The following is a 16,063-nucleotide window of genomic DNA, read 5'->3' as shown; positions in this document are numbered from 1 at the left end:
GCGCAAATGCAACACAGGTATCTAATTTGACCGGTGACCGGTGAGGCCTAACTGTACTGGGCCTAGATCGCATTAAAATACTGGGCTTATCATTGGTAAGGCCCATTTGTCCCCTTTAAACTTGTGCGAAATATTACGTCCCCTCGCAACTTTAATTATATTTAACCCACTTTAATTTTATGTCTCGCCTTTTAAATTAAAATATCAAATAAAATTTGTAAAAAAATGTTTAATTGTTGGATTTCACACGGATATATAGTTGCCATTTCATCAACAAATAATGAGAAATAGTTCTCATTACGTTTCGGTCTCTTCTTTGAAGTGTTATTGTTACACTTTAATTTTATGTCCCATCTTTTGTTATTGTTTCTTGGAAGTGTTATTTTTTAAACCAGATTTACCTTCGCCACCTCGACAAAACACTACACCTGAGTTACTACCACCTGTCATCACTAACTTTATGTATTACAAAATACGGTAGATAATTCATTATCCATTTAATCATAAATGATGATCATATATAATCCATCTATTGTTTTAAATTTTTATGTATGAATTTGAATAGATTGGATGTTAATGGATTAACTTTTTTCTTTGTCATGGAAAATTTATCTTTTTTGTTGTGCAGATAATCTTCACCGGGTACTTAATAAAGCCCAATTAGTTGTTGACCAAAGAAAACAAAGCCCAAGTGGTTAGACCAGGATTTCACTTATGTGGAGGAGGGGTACTTGGTTGCTATCTCCGTTTATGTTAAAGTGATTATGGAAAGTTTTCTTTTTCCTCGGGGTAAAAATAAGTCAGACCCAAATTTAATTCACTCATATAATCGAGCTTAAGGCCAAGTTTAAATTTATATATTATGAAAACCAATGAACTTAATTGAACGTTTAACTAGTGAAGTTGTAATAATTTATAAATAACTTAATTGATTTACATTACACCCCTGCTTTTCGTACGGCTCTTTGCCTGTAGTATGTGTCTTAGATCTTTAAAACCCACGATAGGGTATAGGTTCTGGGTTTTCGTTTTGGTGGGCTCTATTTGGACATTATTGCATTGCTTCAGGGTTTGTTGGGTCTAGCTTCTTGGTGTTTTTCTTCTTTTGTATTGCAAGCCAAAAAAACTGTAGTGTAACTCTTTTTTTGGGTCTTAGTAATGTAACCTTTTAAGCTTCCAAACACAAAAATTGATATTTTACTTTAGCATCACCTTGTTGGGCTAAACGATGTATCAAGCTAAACGAAAACGAACTTAAAATCAAAAGATTATTTAGAGAACTTTTAAAGTTATTATTTCTGCATAACAATCCACTGCCTATTATTCACGTAATCTTTTGGGGTATCCACTGTCCAGGCACCGTATCTAGATTTTGTTTTTGTCATCATATACAGATCTATAGTACCATTGAATCACATTTTGTTGGGGCCAGAAGTCCCTTACACTTATGGTGAAGTCCATGAATTATTGAATACAGAGGAAAGAATACCACAACTTGTTAGATGTCAATTCATAAATGCTTGTGTGGTTATGAGTAAAAACAAAAATGCTTATCCGGCTACGCCTTGCATTATGGACCTTGTCGTCCTCACTGCTTTCCTTCAAGTTAATAATATCATTGAGTTATTCGACATATGGGAATACAAATTACCATGTTATAAACCCTCTAAGCTAATGCCATAATTCTTTTTCATAATTTTTCTTTTATTAAATAAGCTAATCAAACACGCACTTAATATCTAATTAAATAAAATATCTGTCTAACAACTAATGTACATAATCTAACAGAGATTAACCAACTAATCAAACTTTATAATATGTAATTTTTTTCATTATCTCTGGACTGGACCAGGAGAGGTTGTGTTGATCGGTGAGTATCGGAGCTAGGGCTGAACCCAAAACTTGGTTTGGTGTTGAGCGAAGCAATAGTTGTTTTCTTCTTTTCATAATTATCGATGATCATTCCCATCCTCGTTGGTTTTGTCAGGCTGGATATTTTGTAAACTTAGTTAAAATACAAACTATGTCTATCTTTTCTGAACTTGATAACTATTTATCCTGAAAGTACGAAACAGCCAATTTTTGGCTTTTGCATATGGTTGAAGAAGACGGTTGGTAGTGTCCTAAGTCCCAACCCAACCCATCTTTACTTTATTTTATGAACTTTTTTCTATGACACAGAGACCTACCTACGTAATTATCATTGTTCGAAGAATCCTAAATTGGATCCATAACGTGCAACTTCATAGACCACAGATAATGAAACGAGAGGACGAAGACACATCACTACGATCGGAAAGCGAAAGTTAACCTAACGAGGACGCTACATGGCAAATATAACCTGACAAGAAGGCTGTGATCTAGCGCTATTTACGATTAAGGCATGGAGACACTTACTATATGAGTAAATCTTAATCTCATTGATGACCTGAACGTTCACTTTAACCACACATGTTTTTAATAAGATTTTCTGTATCCTTCAAATAATCTTTTTATTACTTTAAAAAATAATTATTAAATAAAAATATTCATTTATTATTATATTATAAACATAAAACATATTAAATACTTTCTTTGTTTAATAATTAGGAGAATTTATATGAATAAAGGATAGGAGGATTTAAAATTAGTCATTTTCAAATCAGCTTTCTTATTTCAACAACTAAAATTATAAATTATATGCAATTTTATATATAATTATTTATATTTTTACTTATTTCTTAATTTTCGTTTAGATGCATTCTTTCGACTAAAAATAAAAGAGATAATTCAAAAATTGTACATAACTCATTCATTTTCTGAATTAAGAACAGTAGTCTATAGCTTGCTAATCATTTGGTTGACACAATATATGTTCTAGTTTGAGTAAACTTGTGCATAGGTCCTTAAAAGATCGAGAGAAGTAAAATAATATAAAAATAAATATTTTTTTATAAATTAAAAATAAATCATCTTTTTAAGTTTTAGAAAAGTTAAATGATAATAGCTTTTAAAAAATTTTGTTATCAGGTAACATAAATTGAAGAGCATTAAACTTTGTTAAAAAAATAGGGTTTAATAATTAAAAATAATATTATTAAAAAATATTCTCTCAATACTAAAATTACATATTGAATTTTGCTTTCATACTTCAAAAACTTTATGATTATTGCTCAAGAACTCAAATAAAATATATGATATTGCTATGATCATTATTGCATAAAGTCTACTCAATGTTAAATGTAAAAACACAAAATAGATGGACATGAACATGATGAGCTGTTCCATAATATTGTTGATAATATTTTTCAATTCCTTCTTCCATAACTCAATATCAAAGAAAGAAGAGATAAGATAACCCATAAAAAATGTGGTTAGAAATTCATAATAATATTCAACCACAACAATTGAATTAATTATCTTTATGTATCTGAAAGCTAGAGTATTCCATGTTAGAGAGTAAAAAAGCACTGCAAACCTCTCTTGTTCTTTTATTTTCTATAGCAACTTTTGGATTATATATACAAAATACAATAGAGCTATAACAATTGTTGTAAGAGGGCTACCAATGTTAAATATCAAAGCACAAAATAGAATAATATGAACATCAAGAGTCGTTCCTTAATAAACCTAGTTATTTTTTATAACTAAAAAATTTGACATTAATAATTAAAGTAATATATATTGGATAAAAAAATGATAAAAATAAAGAGTCATTCACATTCTTTATTTCTAAAAGTACGGTCACCTAAAAAGAAAGAAATAAAAGAAAAAAAACTCATAACTTTTTTTATTTACACAATCACATAAAAAGAAAAAAAAAACATATTTAACACCTCTTGTTTATATTTATATTTATAAACTACCAATAATTTTATTAATTTATAATTTTGACCAAATAAAATTAAAAATCATTTCTGTTATAATTTTTAATTATCCAAAATTTGAATATATTAAAAAACTGTGTTATTGCAGTGAGTAAACACAAAATTAAATTTGTTATTTATAATAAAAAAATTATCCAAAATTAATTATCTACGAAATTATTAACGATATAACTTAGACACTCCTTGTATAAAAAGAGAGAGACCTGAAACAAGGTCCCTATAATATTATCAGTACCCACGCGTGATTTCCGCAAGTAAGTACACTGTTTGGTGTCAAATCTTGACACGGAACTTTATCATACCATTGCAAAAGGAAAATAACGTAACTGAATTCGCTGAAAATTTTCTACTTCAAACCAAATTATAAGGAGTCCTAATTTGTTTAGCGATGATTACAATGTTTTTTTCAGACATTCTATAAACTTTTCGAAAATTGATATTTCATCCCTATCTTATAATTCTAGCAGAATTTATCACATATTTATCTTCGAATGGATAACACTGTTTCATCATATACGCGCCACACAGCTAAATAAGAAAAAAAAGAAGTCTACGTACAATTTGTTGAAGCGAGTACTTCTGAGTTTATGATAGTTGATTATCGAACATGAGTACTAATAATTTTTGTGTTACACACAAAATAGTAACTGAATATAATAGGTTACGTGAATCGAGCATCGATCGATATGAATAATAAATAAATAAAATCTTAAAAAGGAAGAAAGAAAAGAAGGGGCAGCAGTGTGAGTGCCCGACATTCTGAATGCTGAAGAATGGAGGAGTGTAGAGTGGGGCCTTCATCAATTCCTCTTTCGCTGTCTACTTAATTAATCACATTACAGCAAAGTCAAAGCGTGCAATTTGTGCCCGCAACCGGCATCGTTACTGAGACGCCTCTCGCAAAAAGTTAAGATCTTTATTTTGCTTGTGGAGCTTACGATTTGTACTAAATTTCCAAGATTGGATTGGAGTGTCCCTCCCAAACCCCGTTACAACAACAAAATTGCCTCCCAAATTGCAAACCTACCCTTCTTTCACGTTGGAATATTTAACTTGGTACTGGCAACGCATGACGTTAACACAATATAAGGTACGTCAATAGATTATCATACACACACACACACACAAAGATTGTACACAAAAGATAATTGGATTATTATATATAGCAAAGAAAGATAGATTACAGTAGCGTAATAATATAAAAGAATAAATATTCACTCGTCCTGGCCTTTGGGGTGGAATATATAAAATGTACAAAGTGGGTGTGGGGTACGGTGCAGTAAAAATCTGCTACAGCCTTAGAGAGGGAGAAGGGAAGTGGTCCTAATGGCTGTGTGTTTGTACAATTGTACTTAATTGGTTTACATTTGTCTTCCCTTCGCACGCGAGAAAGACGGAAGGCTTTGAATTTGTACGATCGATCGAGATGAGATTGGAAGATTGGAGGAACATGAAATTCTTCATGCGGTTAATTTAACTTTTGATTTGATTTGATCTCCAAATCCAATAAGGAAAGCTGTAGCCATGCCAAGTGTGTAATGGGCTAGGCTTGGAGTTATTATATATTGGCATGGGGGAACTAGCTAACGGATGGGGGGGTGGATTTTGGTCAAATCAAAGAGTGGGTTTGGACTCTAATGGGAAGGCCTTTGGGAAAATCAACAAAAGGGTATGCAAAGGCTTGATCGGTATCAGCCAATTCCCAATGGTAGTTGAGAATGAGATGGTGGATGAAAACAGCCATTTCAACCTTGGCTAACTCTGATCCCGCACATAATCGTGGTCCTCCTCCGAATGGTAGGAAGTTATTGGTGGCTGTGCTCTTGCTTGGGCAACTTCCACGGCTACCATTGTTCTGCACCACCAAACACAACAACATCAATATAATTTTATAAGAAATGTTTAAAATGTGAAGACAAAGAATACTAACGTCATAATGATGTGAAAAACCCACTGCTGTCTATTTCTAATGGATATGAGACGGTTCTCTACAATAATAACATCACAAAACAAGGTAGCAGAATATATATTACATGATGAATGCGTGGCAGTATCCAACAAACCGAGGCTAAGGATAAATAATTTGAGATTCATGATTAAATTTCTGGTGCCTGTAGCGGGCTACGGTACTAGTCGCCATCATATTGTTATCCTCAAATGGATCGCTTTCCCCACTTGGCTACATACAATTTTCCTCTGTTATTTAATTAAATTAAATGGAAGAGGCGTCAGGACCAGGTTGCGAAAGAGAAAAGCACGTATGCACGTGCATGGGTGAGGCCCACTTCCACATGGGCTTTAATGATCTGGAACCTCAGGACCTGCCCACACGTTCACAAAAGACCCAATGAGCCATGCTCATCATCGTCCCATCCATTGGGACCCACATCCGTACTGTTCACAACATCCCCTTCGCTGATCATGACAGTTCATCATCGTTAGGAGGACTCAGGGTTATTGCTTTCCTACTTCTCTCTACTTAACGGCTACGATGTACCCTCATTCGCCACTCTTTTAGATGCATGGGATCGACTGGACCCACTTGATCCTCCATTGTCGCTGTAGCCCACATCCTTTGATCATTCGCCATTCCGGACAATCATTTCTTACCCCGAAACCATCACTAAATCTAAATCTAAATTAATTTCCTGCTTCCATTTAAACGCGTACCCATCAAAATTACCTACCATGTCTATATCTATATCTAGTATATCCTACGTTTTTTTACAAAATAAAAAGGGTTGTTAATAATTGAAAAGAAATATGAACTCCAATCATTCCTTGAACAATGAACATTGGTTAAGGGAAATGCAGTAATTAATTAATTAATTAATCATCTGTCTCTTGACCTTGCACTGAATTATTTAGTTTAGGGGGACTACCATGTAGGTTATTAGGTTAAGCATGTGCTTTGGTGACGAATAAGGTTACGTTTGGGACGGGGCTATAGCCATAGATAGCTAGGAGGACCAAGTCAACTATAATGATAAACGGATGACCTGAGGCATTATTTTCCGTTTTGTCAAACCGTACGGCGTGTGTACGTTAGTTATGTTGGGACTGATTCTGAAACGCCAAACGTAAAAACTTATTTGTGTTATGGAAAGGAAGAAAATAAGTTGCGAGCTACGACTAGAAACCATATGTATAACTATTACGGTCTCGCATTTTTGGCAAAATCCCAAACCCGAAATTCAACTAAATTTTGTTCACACGGAAAGGAAGGGAGTGAAGCAGTGATTGCATGTGGGGATCCACCGCAAGGACCAATTGAAGTGCTTGGGGACCTCTGCTTATTATTCTTTTTCCCTTTTGCTATTAGATATATATATTTTTTATATTAAGCAAATGAGCTTTAAGAAAAGAAGAAAAAAGGAATGGATAATAATTATACAACGCGTGCTGTCTATAGTTATAAGTAGAACTGACCTGCCATCTCCATGGATTGAAGTGTTGAGGTTGGTCAAAAAGTGAAGGATCCAGATGCACGGCTGCAATCACCGGAAGGACTTTCCACCCACATGGAATGTCATAACCTTTCAAACACAAACAACCATTTCAATATGGAAAACCCCTTCCATTTTCCTTTTCTTTTTTCTTTTTATCTTCATCTTCTACTAAAAATTAATACCAATTCTATATTCTCCAATGTACCTTTGTACCGAACATCCTTCAGCGCCTTTCTGTGAAGGAACCTCACAACATTTCCCAGTCTAAGTGTCTCGTTCACAACCTTCACAAAAATAAAATAAAATTGTCTAATTACTTTACATAATTAAATATTATATTTTTCTACCCTCTTACTATTATAAAAAAAGTACATACAATGCTGTTCTGTTGTAAACACTTTAAAGGGCTTTCTCATCCCATATAATATTGTTAACTGCTGATTGATAATAATAATTAATTCACATAAAATTAAAAAAGTACAGGTAGACTCCTATAATTTAATAAATTTATCTATCATACATATGTGACTTAAACTTACACAATGAGTAAATTCCATTCGTTTGTAGTCATCCCAAGTCAGTTCAACTTCCCCTGCTTGCTTCTTGGCTCTGGCAATTTCTGTATGTTCTTCCTATTAATAATTTTTTCACAAAAATGAGACACTAGTAAAAATTGGAGTGATTTCTCTGTTAGAATATTTCATAAAAGTGTTAATAGATAATATTCTATTTCCACGTGGCAAAGCATCATGGTGGTACTTGCTTACCCTTAACTGTTGTATAGCTTGAGGACAAGTCGGCAAGAAGTAAATAGCTAGAGCTATAGCTACCGATGAGGTTTCATGTCCAGCAAAGAGCAAGCTGAGAATCAAGTCAAGAATTTGCTCCGTTGAAAGATTCGAATGCTTCAAAACCCAGTTCAGAAGATCATCTTCCTCCAAACTTTCATTCCCCTCTTCGATTCTTTTCACTCTTTCTTTCATTTTCCCCTCTATGAACTTCAGTATGGTGGACCTTGACTGTAAAACACAACACCACAGATTGAAATTTCCGTACTACTAAATTAGAGAAATAAAACAAATGAAATTATTCTCTAAATTATTGTATCACCTTTAATGCCTTGCGGTATGCAGTTCCAGGTAAATTCAAAGGAGCCGACACCACCCCTTTCATGAAAGTGACATACTCTTTCTTTAGATGCTCTGTCTCGATATTCCCAGGATCCAGACTCATGATATGCTTAGCCATTAAATTGAAGGTGAACTGCAATTTAAGTTAAGTCAATCCAAAGTGACACACTCCTTTATAATTGATTATTTCATATTAAATATATACATATTAAAGTAATAATAAAAAAAGGGTACCTTCTTAGCTTCATCTTGAGCTGAGAATGTGGAATTATCCTTCCAAGAGTTAAGAACAAGGAGGGTATGATTCTCCACCTCTTTCAAGAGGTGTGTTCTGAGCCTGGCATGGCTTAGAAAGTTGAGAGATATAACCCGCATGTCCCTATGCATGTCACCAACTAAGACCAACATAGACCATTTCCCTAGTATTCCACCAATGCTTCTTGGATAGCTACACTCGAACAATTTCCCTTCGTTCTGTAATATGAACCTGTTCAATCCTGCATCTGCTGACACTATTGCTGGCTCCCCAAACAATTTCGACTTGTAAATTTTACCATACCTGAAAGCATTAATATTGGGCAAGTGAGTTTGTGAGTTAAAGTCTAATTTTTTATGTCAAATGGGAAAAAAAGAAAATTAAGTGGTACCTTGCTATGTGTTGCTCCATGAATTCCCCTATTGTTGTGGCAGAATAAGGCTTCAAATACCCAATGGTCTCCCCAAGAAAGGGCCAGCCCATGTTTCCTGGGGGGAGATTAAGCTTGGGCCTGGCTTGCTTTCTTTTGAAGAGAATGAAGATGAAGATTAAGAGAGGAGGAAGAATGGATGAAAGAGAACAGAAAGTTAGGTGTGAGTCAGACATGGATCTTGACTACTCTCTCTCTGCTCTAACTTAACCAACAAAAATTGTGACTTGTTGTGTTGTTTCCTATAAGAAAAGGAAACTAGAAAAGGTTATACAAACATCTGCTGAAAAGGAGCTTCCATTTTATGCCGTAAGAAAATCACCAAAGCAAGTGGTTTCAATGAAATCCGACCTAATGAGAGCGTGAAGCCAATACCCTGCTTTTATAACCTTCTCTTCTGTCTTTAAGCGAAAACAGCGGAAAGTAGCAACGAGAATTTGGCTTTACACTTTGTAAAACACTACGCTTTACAAATTTTATTTTTCTTTATGCTTAAATTCTATTTCATTAACTCATCACTCCTTTATTTTTATTTATTTTTTACTTCTATTTCTATATGCCACCTTTCTTCTGTTCCATTATACCTTAGGCTAGCTAAACCCACCCTACTAAGCAGTGTCTCTTTTCTTTCTTCCTCTTCTTTTTTTCCCCTTTTCTAATCTTCCGAGAGAGGTTCCGAGCATGCAGAGATTAATCAATACTTTGTCTTTTCCTTTCTGCTTCCTTCTCACTTCTTTTTTTTGGGTTTCGTTTTCCCCTTCAGTTTCTTGTGTTAACTTGTCAGGCAGAAAATGTAGCTGTCCCTTCGGAAATATCACGAACTAAATTACCCAAACAATGATCCGAAGGGCTTCAGCTTCAATTTGTTCTTCAGTTTGTGCTTAGGTGATAATTATTAGCTTCAATTATTTTTTTAACAAGACTGTAAATATTAAACAATTAAAAGATTGCTGATATTTTTGTTTTATTATTTGTTTTTGGTACCAGCAAAAGCTGTACTCATTATCAAAATATACTTGCGCATAAATGTTAAAACTTAATTTATCAACCAAATCACATTTAACATTAAAGTAATTTTAAACGTATAAAAATAAAAACAAATAATTGTTATACTTTTATATTATTGATGTAAATAAATATATCTTAATTTTAGATACTTAAAGTCAAACTTTAAAAATTAATGTCAATATTTTCTTAATTTTAATATAGTAAGTTCTATAAAAAAAAATTATTATTCAAAATTTGCTACCAGATTACAAATCCACTGATGACAACACGTGAAGAGTATGTGTGCATTTACATTAAATTGCTTGTCAGTTGCAAGTTGCTGAAAGTTGGTAGACGTTATGAACTGTTATTAGTTATAGTTCGAGTAGTAGTTTTACACTTTCACTAGGGTTAATTGCGTGTTAACCTTTTACAGCTTGTCTATAAGTGTTTCCCTTGTACAGTTTTCAATATGAATAAGAAAGTATGCATGAAATATATTTATATGTAAACCATATAATAAAAAACATATCGGTATCTAACTTATAAACGTAATTGTATCAAACGTTAATATATTAACATATAAATAAAATTCAGTAAAAATGCATACATTAATACATTTAACAAAAAATTTACAAAAAGTATAGAAATCTAAATTATAAATATATATATATATATATAAAATAAGTTTAATATATATATATATATATATATATATATATATATAAAACTTATTTTGTGTTTATTATTCAAATTTTAGCAACCAACATAACTCCTATATCACGATTCCTCATTTGCATGTTAGGTTTACACAAAACATTGCACCAGTAATGTTAAATATTTAGAACAGTATTTACTGGTCCGACCGATTCGATTTTGAACTGGATCACCCACTAATGTGGTTAAGCTACTAACTCGTTATGTTATCTATTTAAATCTGTCATCACAGTTAAACCCAAAAATGATTGAACTGGGTTGAACGTAGCCGGTGTTAAATCGAATTACCCACATTCAAATTAAGTTGAATGAAATACAAAATTGAATTTGTAAAATGTTTAAGAGTCTTATATATTAATCATTATTTTTATAATATTAATTAATAAAATAACATTTTTATTAAATACAATAATAATAATAATAATAATACTTTATATATTTTGTATTTGTTAATTACTGCCTAACATTTATCAATAATTAAAACTGACATTTTCATTTCCACCTCGGGTTCTCAAGATAGTAGAAACACCCTTTACCGCTACACCACTAACGTATGATTACTTTGCTGTCCACTATAATAGTTATATTATATATTTCTTCTGAATTTTTATTCTTAAAAGTATTTACCTATGCATTTAATTAATGTTACTGTGTGCTTTAATCGCTATAAATAGTGAACGTTACGTAAATGGCTAAATCTGAAGATGTCATGCTTCTTGATTTTCAATGTACATAACCTTATTATTATATTTTAATTTTTCATTATATAAAATTAAAAAATAAATTTATATCATCATTGTTCAACTTCTTGTTAGAACATACACTGTAAGTTAATCTTTTTATCAATTCAATTATCATCCCGATTTGGTTTTGAAAATGTGCCTGCGAGTGTGTGTATTGTGAATTTGTATTGTAATAGTGAAAAGGAAAGGAGTCGAAATATATGAGATCATACGTGGGGAATTTAAGGTTAAGTTTAGGTTAAGTTGGATTTACCTATTAAATATGTTAAATTAAAGTTTATTTAATTAAAAAGGTTCAAATTTTGATTATTTTTAAAAAAAAATAGATCTAAGATGCTAGTTTAATTAATTATTAATATTATAATTGTCATTAATATAATAAATTAAAATTATATATTTGTTTTATCTAATAGGTTAAATATAATTTATGCAAAGTACTGGTGTAAACATACATATCTGGACATTCATAGTTGATTGTCGTAGTGGTCCAAGCAAATTGCACGGAACTTATTGGATAGGGTAAATAGCACAAGTCACGGGCTTAATCTCATGTCGGCGTGAAAGAAAATTGATCTGCATGTAACATAGAGTAACATATGAATTTTCACGGGCACTGGTGGAACCCACAGAAAATAATGAAGTTGGGGATGGACCCAAGAAAGTTTCTTCAAATCTCATGGAGGTCCTAGATTGCTACTGTACCTTGTTGTTTCATTCGCATTGCAGCGCGTATGGTAGCTGGTGACAAGATCTGTCACGAAGTTGAAGTGCTACTTACCTATATGTTTCTGTTTGTGTTATTTGCATCACAAGCTCATAAATATTAAATAATCTGTTTCTGAGGAGACGAAAGCCAGTACAAAGGAAAATCTTCATCATGTTTGTCTTTGGCGATAATTATATCTTTCTTGTGTACATATACACAGCGACTTGTGCCAAATTATTAGAGAATCTAATTTTGACTGTTTATAACGTATCTACTTTTCATTGTGTATTTTTCAGTTTATACTCTACAAAGTGATTGTGAAATTTTCATTTTATGATGCTTTTTTTACATCATTTAAAAATGTCATCACGGACTTTTTTTTATTTTTTTATGATTAGAGACTGAATAAAAAAATCTGTATAATTAGATATCATATTTGAATAATAATATTTATTTTAATTAAAAATGTACAATTGTCATGTTACTATATGTTACTGTTAATCGGCTAATCGTTAATAATGATAGGACAACGTTACGATAAGCCTAATTGCCAAGGATTATTTTAAATTTTGGGCACATATAAAAACTGAATAATTATTTATAAAAAAATTGGAATTGTGTGATATCCATATGGATTAAATAAATATTTTAACCATAAAGATAAATATATCTATTAAACTTTTTAAGTTTTATATAAAATATATTAATGTATAAACAAAACAAGTGAAACTACATACAATGAAAATATACAATTGTTAATATTCATTTAATATTAATTAATTATTGATCTGCTTATATATCACACACAATATCATTTATACCATATATGATACTAACGAGTGGTCAATGGAAGTCGTAGGTACTTAATTTTTTTTAAGATTTTGAATTCAAGTGTCATGCTTGGAAAATTCATCCCGTTACGCTATAAATATTTTTAATTTGAGTATAATTACTTTCTAATATATATATATATATATATATATATATATATATATATGTGTGTGTGTGTGTTCTATTTAATTAATTAATTTTGATACTTTAACTATTTTATTTTATTTATTATTTTATAATTTTACTTTTAATGACTAATGTATTTTTAGTCGAAGGATGTATTTTTACTTTCTAAAATGCCCATAATTTTTTCACTGACCTACATTAATTAATATAATAGATGAGAGATATAATTAAAAATACTGAATAATACTTATTTTTTAAAAAAATGAATATTAGTTGTTTTCTTAATTTTTTTACAAAACTTTAAACATAAAAGAAAATATAGAACAGCGAGTATTTTATATTGAACGCTGTTCTTCAAAATAAATAGTACATGACGATATGTTTGGATCGGTGATTAAAGACAAAACAAACTTAAAAAATATTTTTAAATAAAATGATGATATTTAATCATGCACGTTAAATAACATGGTATGAATCACTTAACATTCTAACAAAACCTTACTTTTGTTTCCTTCAACATGGAAGGTAAGTAATGAAATTTTAATTGATTTTATTTTATAATTATGAACTTATTAGTATATCCTTAACACAAATTTAGAAACCCCCCATCTTACTTTTTCATCTGTTCTATTATCTGACTTTTATGTCATTATCCTTAATCTTGTTTATTTAACAATGCATTGTATTGATCTACTAGCTTCCCAAAGTAGCTGTAACATCTCTCTGGTCATCGACTGTCAAAATTGATCTAATTAATTATCTTTCTTGAACTTTCATATATATATATATATATATATATATATATATATATATATATATATATATATATATATATATATATAATTGGTAGATATAGAATTTTCTTTTTAAATATAATAATATTAAACAAGCAAAAGAATAAAGAAGAGGCATGCCAGACATTAGTGATGTTTTTTTTGTTAATTTAGATATCCTCTTTCGTTAATTCAAGCATGACTTGTGCTTCAATTGGTCTTCTCCTTTCAGCCCATAAGTGACACTCCAGGTATCGCTAAACTGTGAAGTTTCCTTGTCACAAATGGAAATGAATTATTGTTTGAGAGACGATGACGACATCATCGGTCCATGGCAGTCTATGATTATGGTTTCAAGGAAGGCAATTTAAGAGATTGGAAATTAACTCATAATTCTGAGGATTTCTTTTGTGATGTGATATCGTGTGTTTTCTTATCAACTTAAAAAGCTCCGTAATCTGAATTAATTTTAAATTAATGACAATATATTTATTTTTTATTAAAAATTAAAGAGATGAAGGTTAAAATATAACAAATGTGATAAATTAGTTGTTAAATTAACTGATAAATATATAATAATATTATAATTAAGTAGAGCAAACTTTAAAATTTGGTAATTATATATTTCTAAGAACTTAAACATATTTTTATTTATTTAAAGTTATCTATCATCTTTAAATTAAAATAATACATTTTTAAATTTATTCTCATTCATAAATATTTTATTATAAGAGAAATAAAATTTAATAATTTTGTTAAATATTTTAAAGATATTAATAATTTATTTTTAAAAAATGTAATATTTTTATTATTTACGGCACATTTCTTTCAACTTTAATGTAACAAAAAATAGAACTTAAAAAATTGAATGAACGAAAAATAAATAATTAAAAATAATAAAAATAAAAATAGTAGAATCACTTTCAATTGCTAACTAAAAATAAAAATTTAGTATAAATAATGTTAAAATAATAATAGCTATTTATTTTAATTGCTTAATCTAAAATAATAATTTTTATTAAATAAAATAAACTTTCAGTTAACTAAATTATTTTGGGAAGCACATTCTAAGCGTATATTTTCCTTTTATAGACAAAACTCAAATTTGATATAACTCCAATCAAAATTGATAATTAAAGTCGAAAATGGTTGCTTTCATTCTGAGAATTAAAATCAACAACGGTGAATAAAATGAATATCAATAAAATTGAAAATGAAAAATGACTAATAATGCTGCATTTTTTTTCTCTTCTAAATGCAAGCATAGAGATTAGTATTTTAATAGCAAATTTAAATGTTATTTATTGGCATCACAGTTTCACATCGTGATTACATTATTATTCTTCATGTGCACTGCCACATTCTCAATCACAGTCATATCTGTCAACTAGCATTTCCCGGCTTTACAAAATGCACATGACATGCATCTTCCATGGCTGCAGAAGCAAAAACATTCGCCACTCGTAAACCACAAAATATTTGTGAATTTGGAATTGCATTTTGGCTCCAAAATCTCTTACAGGGTTTTTTCAACCTTTTTTGTTTTTATTTTTCAATGAAGCTTGAAATTGAATTGAATGTGTATGACTTCATTTTTTAAGAAGTTTTTAAAATTAATATTAACATTTTAAACTTATAATTCCATTTTAAGTTAAACTTTGTTTTATATTAGTTACAATGAGTGAATTTTTCACTATTTATTGATGATAAATATAAAAAAAACTCTAAAATTTATATAAGAAAACCCTATAATAAAGATTATAAAAGCTGAAACATCGACATAAAATAAGTGTCGTTCCAGCTGAGACATTCAAACCTCTTTAATAAAAGTTACAGATAAGCTGAAATTTTTACATAAAAATTATTATTAAATATGTTTTAATGAATCTATTATGTATCTAAGATTTTGAATTGACATTATGTTAATAAATATTGAATTATATTGATATGCAAAGTCATTGATATAATTAAACAATTAATACATCTATAAAATATTGTTAACATCAGCATTTAAAATGAAATTTAAGAAATTATTAAAAAATAAATAAT

The 16,063-nt window shown here is 30.2% G+C and overlaps 1 protein-coding gene across 2 annotated transcripts; it reads right to left on the bottom strand.

Moving 5' to 3' along the window:
- Positions 1–4,997: 4,997 nt before the first annotated feature.
- Positions 4,998–9,920, bottom strand: LOC113868805 (cytochrome P450 90B1-like). Of its 2 annotated transcripts, XM_027504711.1 has the most exons (9): positions 9,093–9,920; positions 8,680–9,004; positions 8,426–8,578; positions 8,083–8,334; positions 7,855–7,947; positions 7,521–7,599; positions 7,296–7,402; positions 5,797–5,854; positions 5,661–5,721 (listed from the first exon to the last, which is right to left on the bottom strand). In XM_027504711.1, exons 1-8 carry the CDS (start codon positions 9,305–9,307, stop codon positions 5,798–5,800), a joined length of 1,281 nt encoding a protein of 426 aa, XP_027360512.1. In that variant the 5' UTR covers positions 9,308–9,920; the 3' UTR covers positions 5,661–5,721; position 5,797. The 2 variants fall into 2 exon arrangements, with proteins under 2 accessions (XP_027360511.1, XP_027360512.1); XM_027504710.1 differs by lacking the exon at positions 5,797–5,854 and having other exon boundaries at positions 4,998–5,721.
- Between the last annotated feature and the right edge of the window lie 6,143 nt (positions 9,921–16,063).

This window comes from Abrus precatorius, unplaced genomic scaffold, assembly GCF_003935025.1.
Source record: "Abrus precatorius isolate BTA unplaced genomic scaffold, Abrus_2018 Scaffold6, whole genome shotgun sequence".
NCBI lineage: Eukaryota > Viridiplantae > Streptophyta > Magnoliopsida > Fabales > Fabaceae > Abrus > Abrus precatorius.
This window is presented reverse-complemented; position numbering and strand designations above follow the sequence as displayed.

What these genes read in the sequence shown, in the direction of transcription:
- LOC113868805 (XM_027504710.1), bottom strand. Translation starts at nt 9,307, where the DNA reads ATGTCTGACTCACACCTAACTTTCTGTTCTCTTTCATCCATTCTTCCT. An exon ending in CATACCGCAAGGCATTAAAG is followed by an intron (nt 8,335 to 8,425) that starts GTGATACAATAA and finishes TGTGTTTTACAG; the next exon opens with TCAAGGTCCACCATACTGAA. An exon ending in AAGCTATACAACAGTTAAGG is followed by an intron (nt 7,948 to 8,082) that starts GTAAGCAAGTAC and finishes AATTATTAATAG; the next exon opens with GAAGAACATACAGAAATTGC.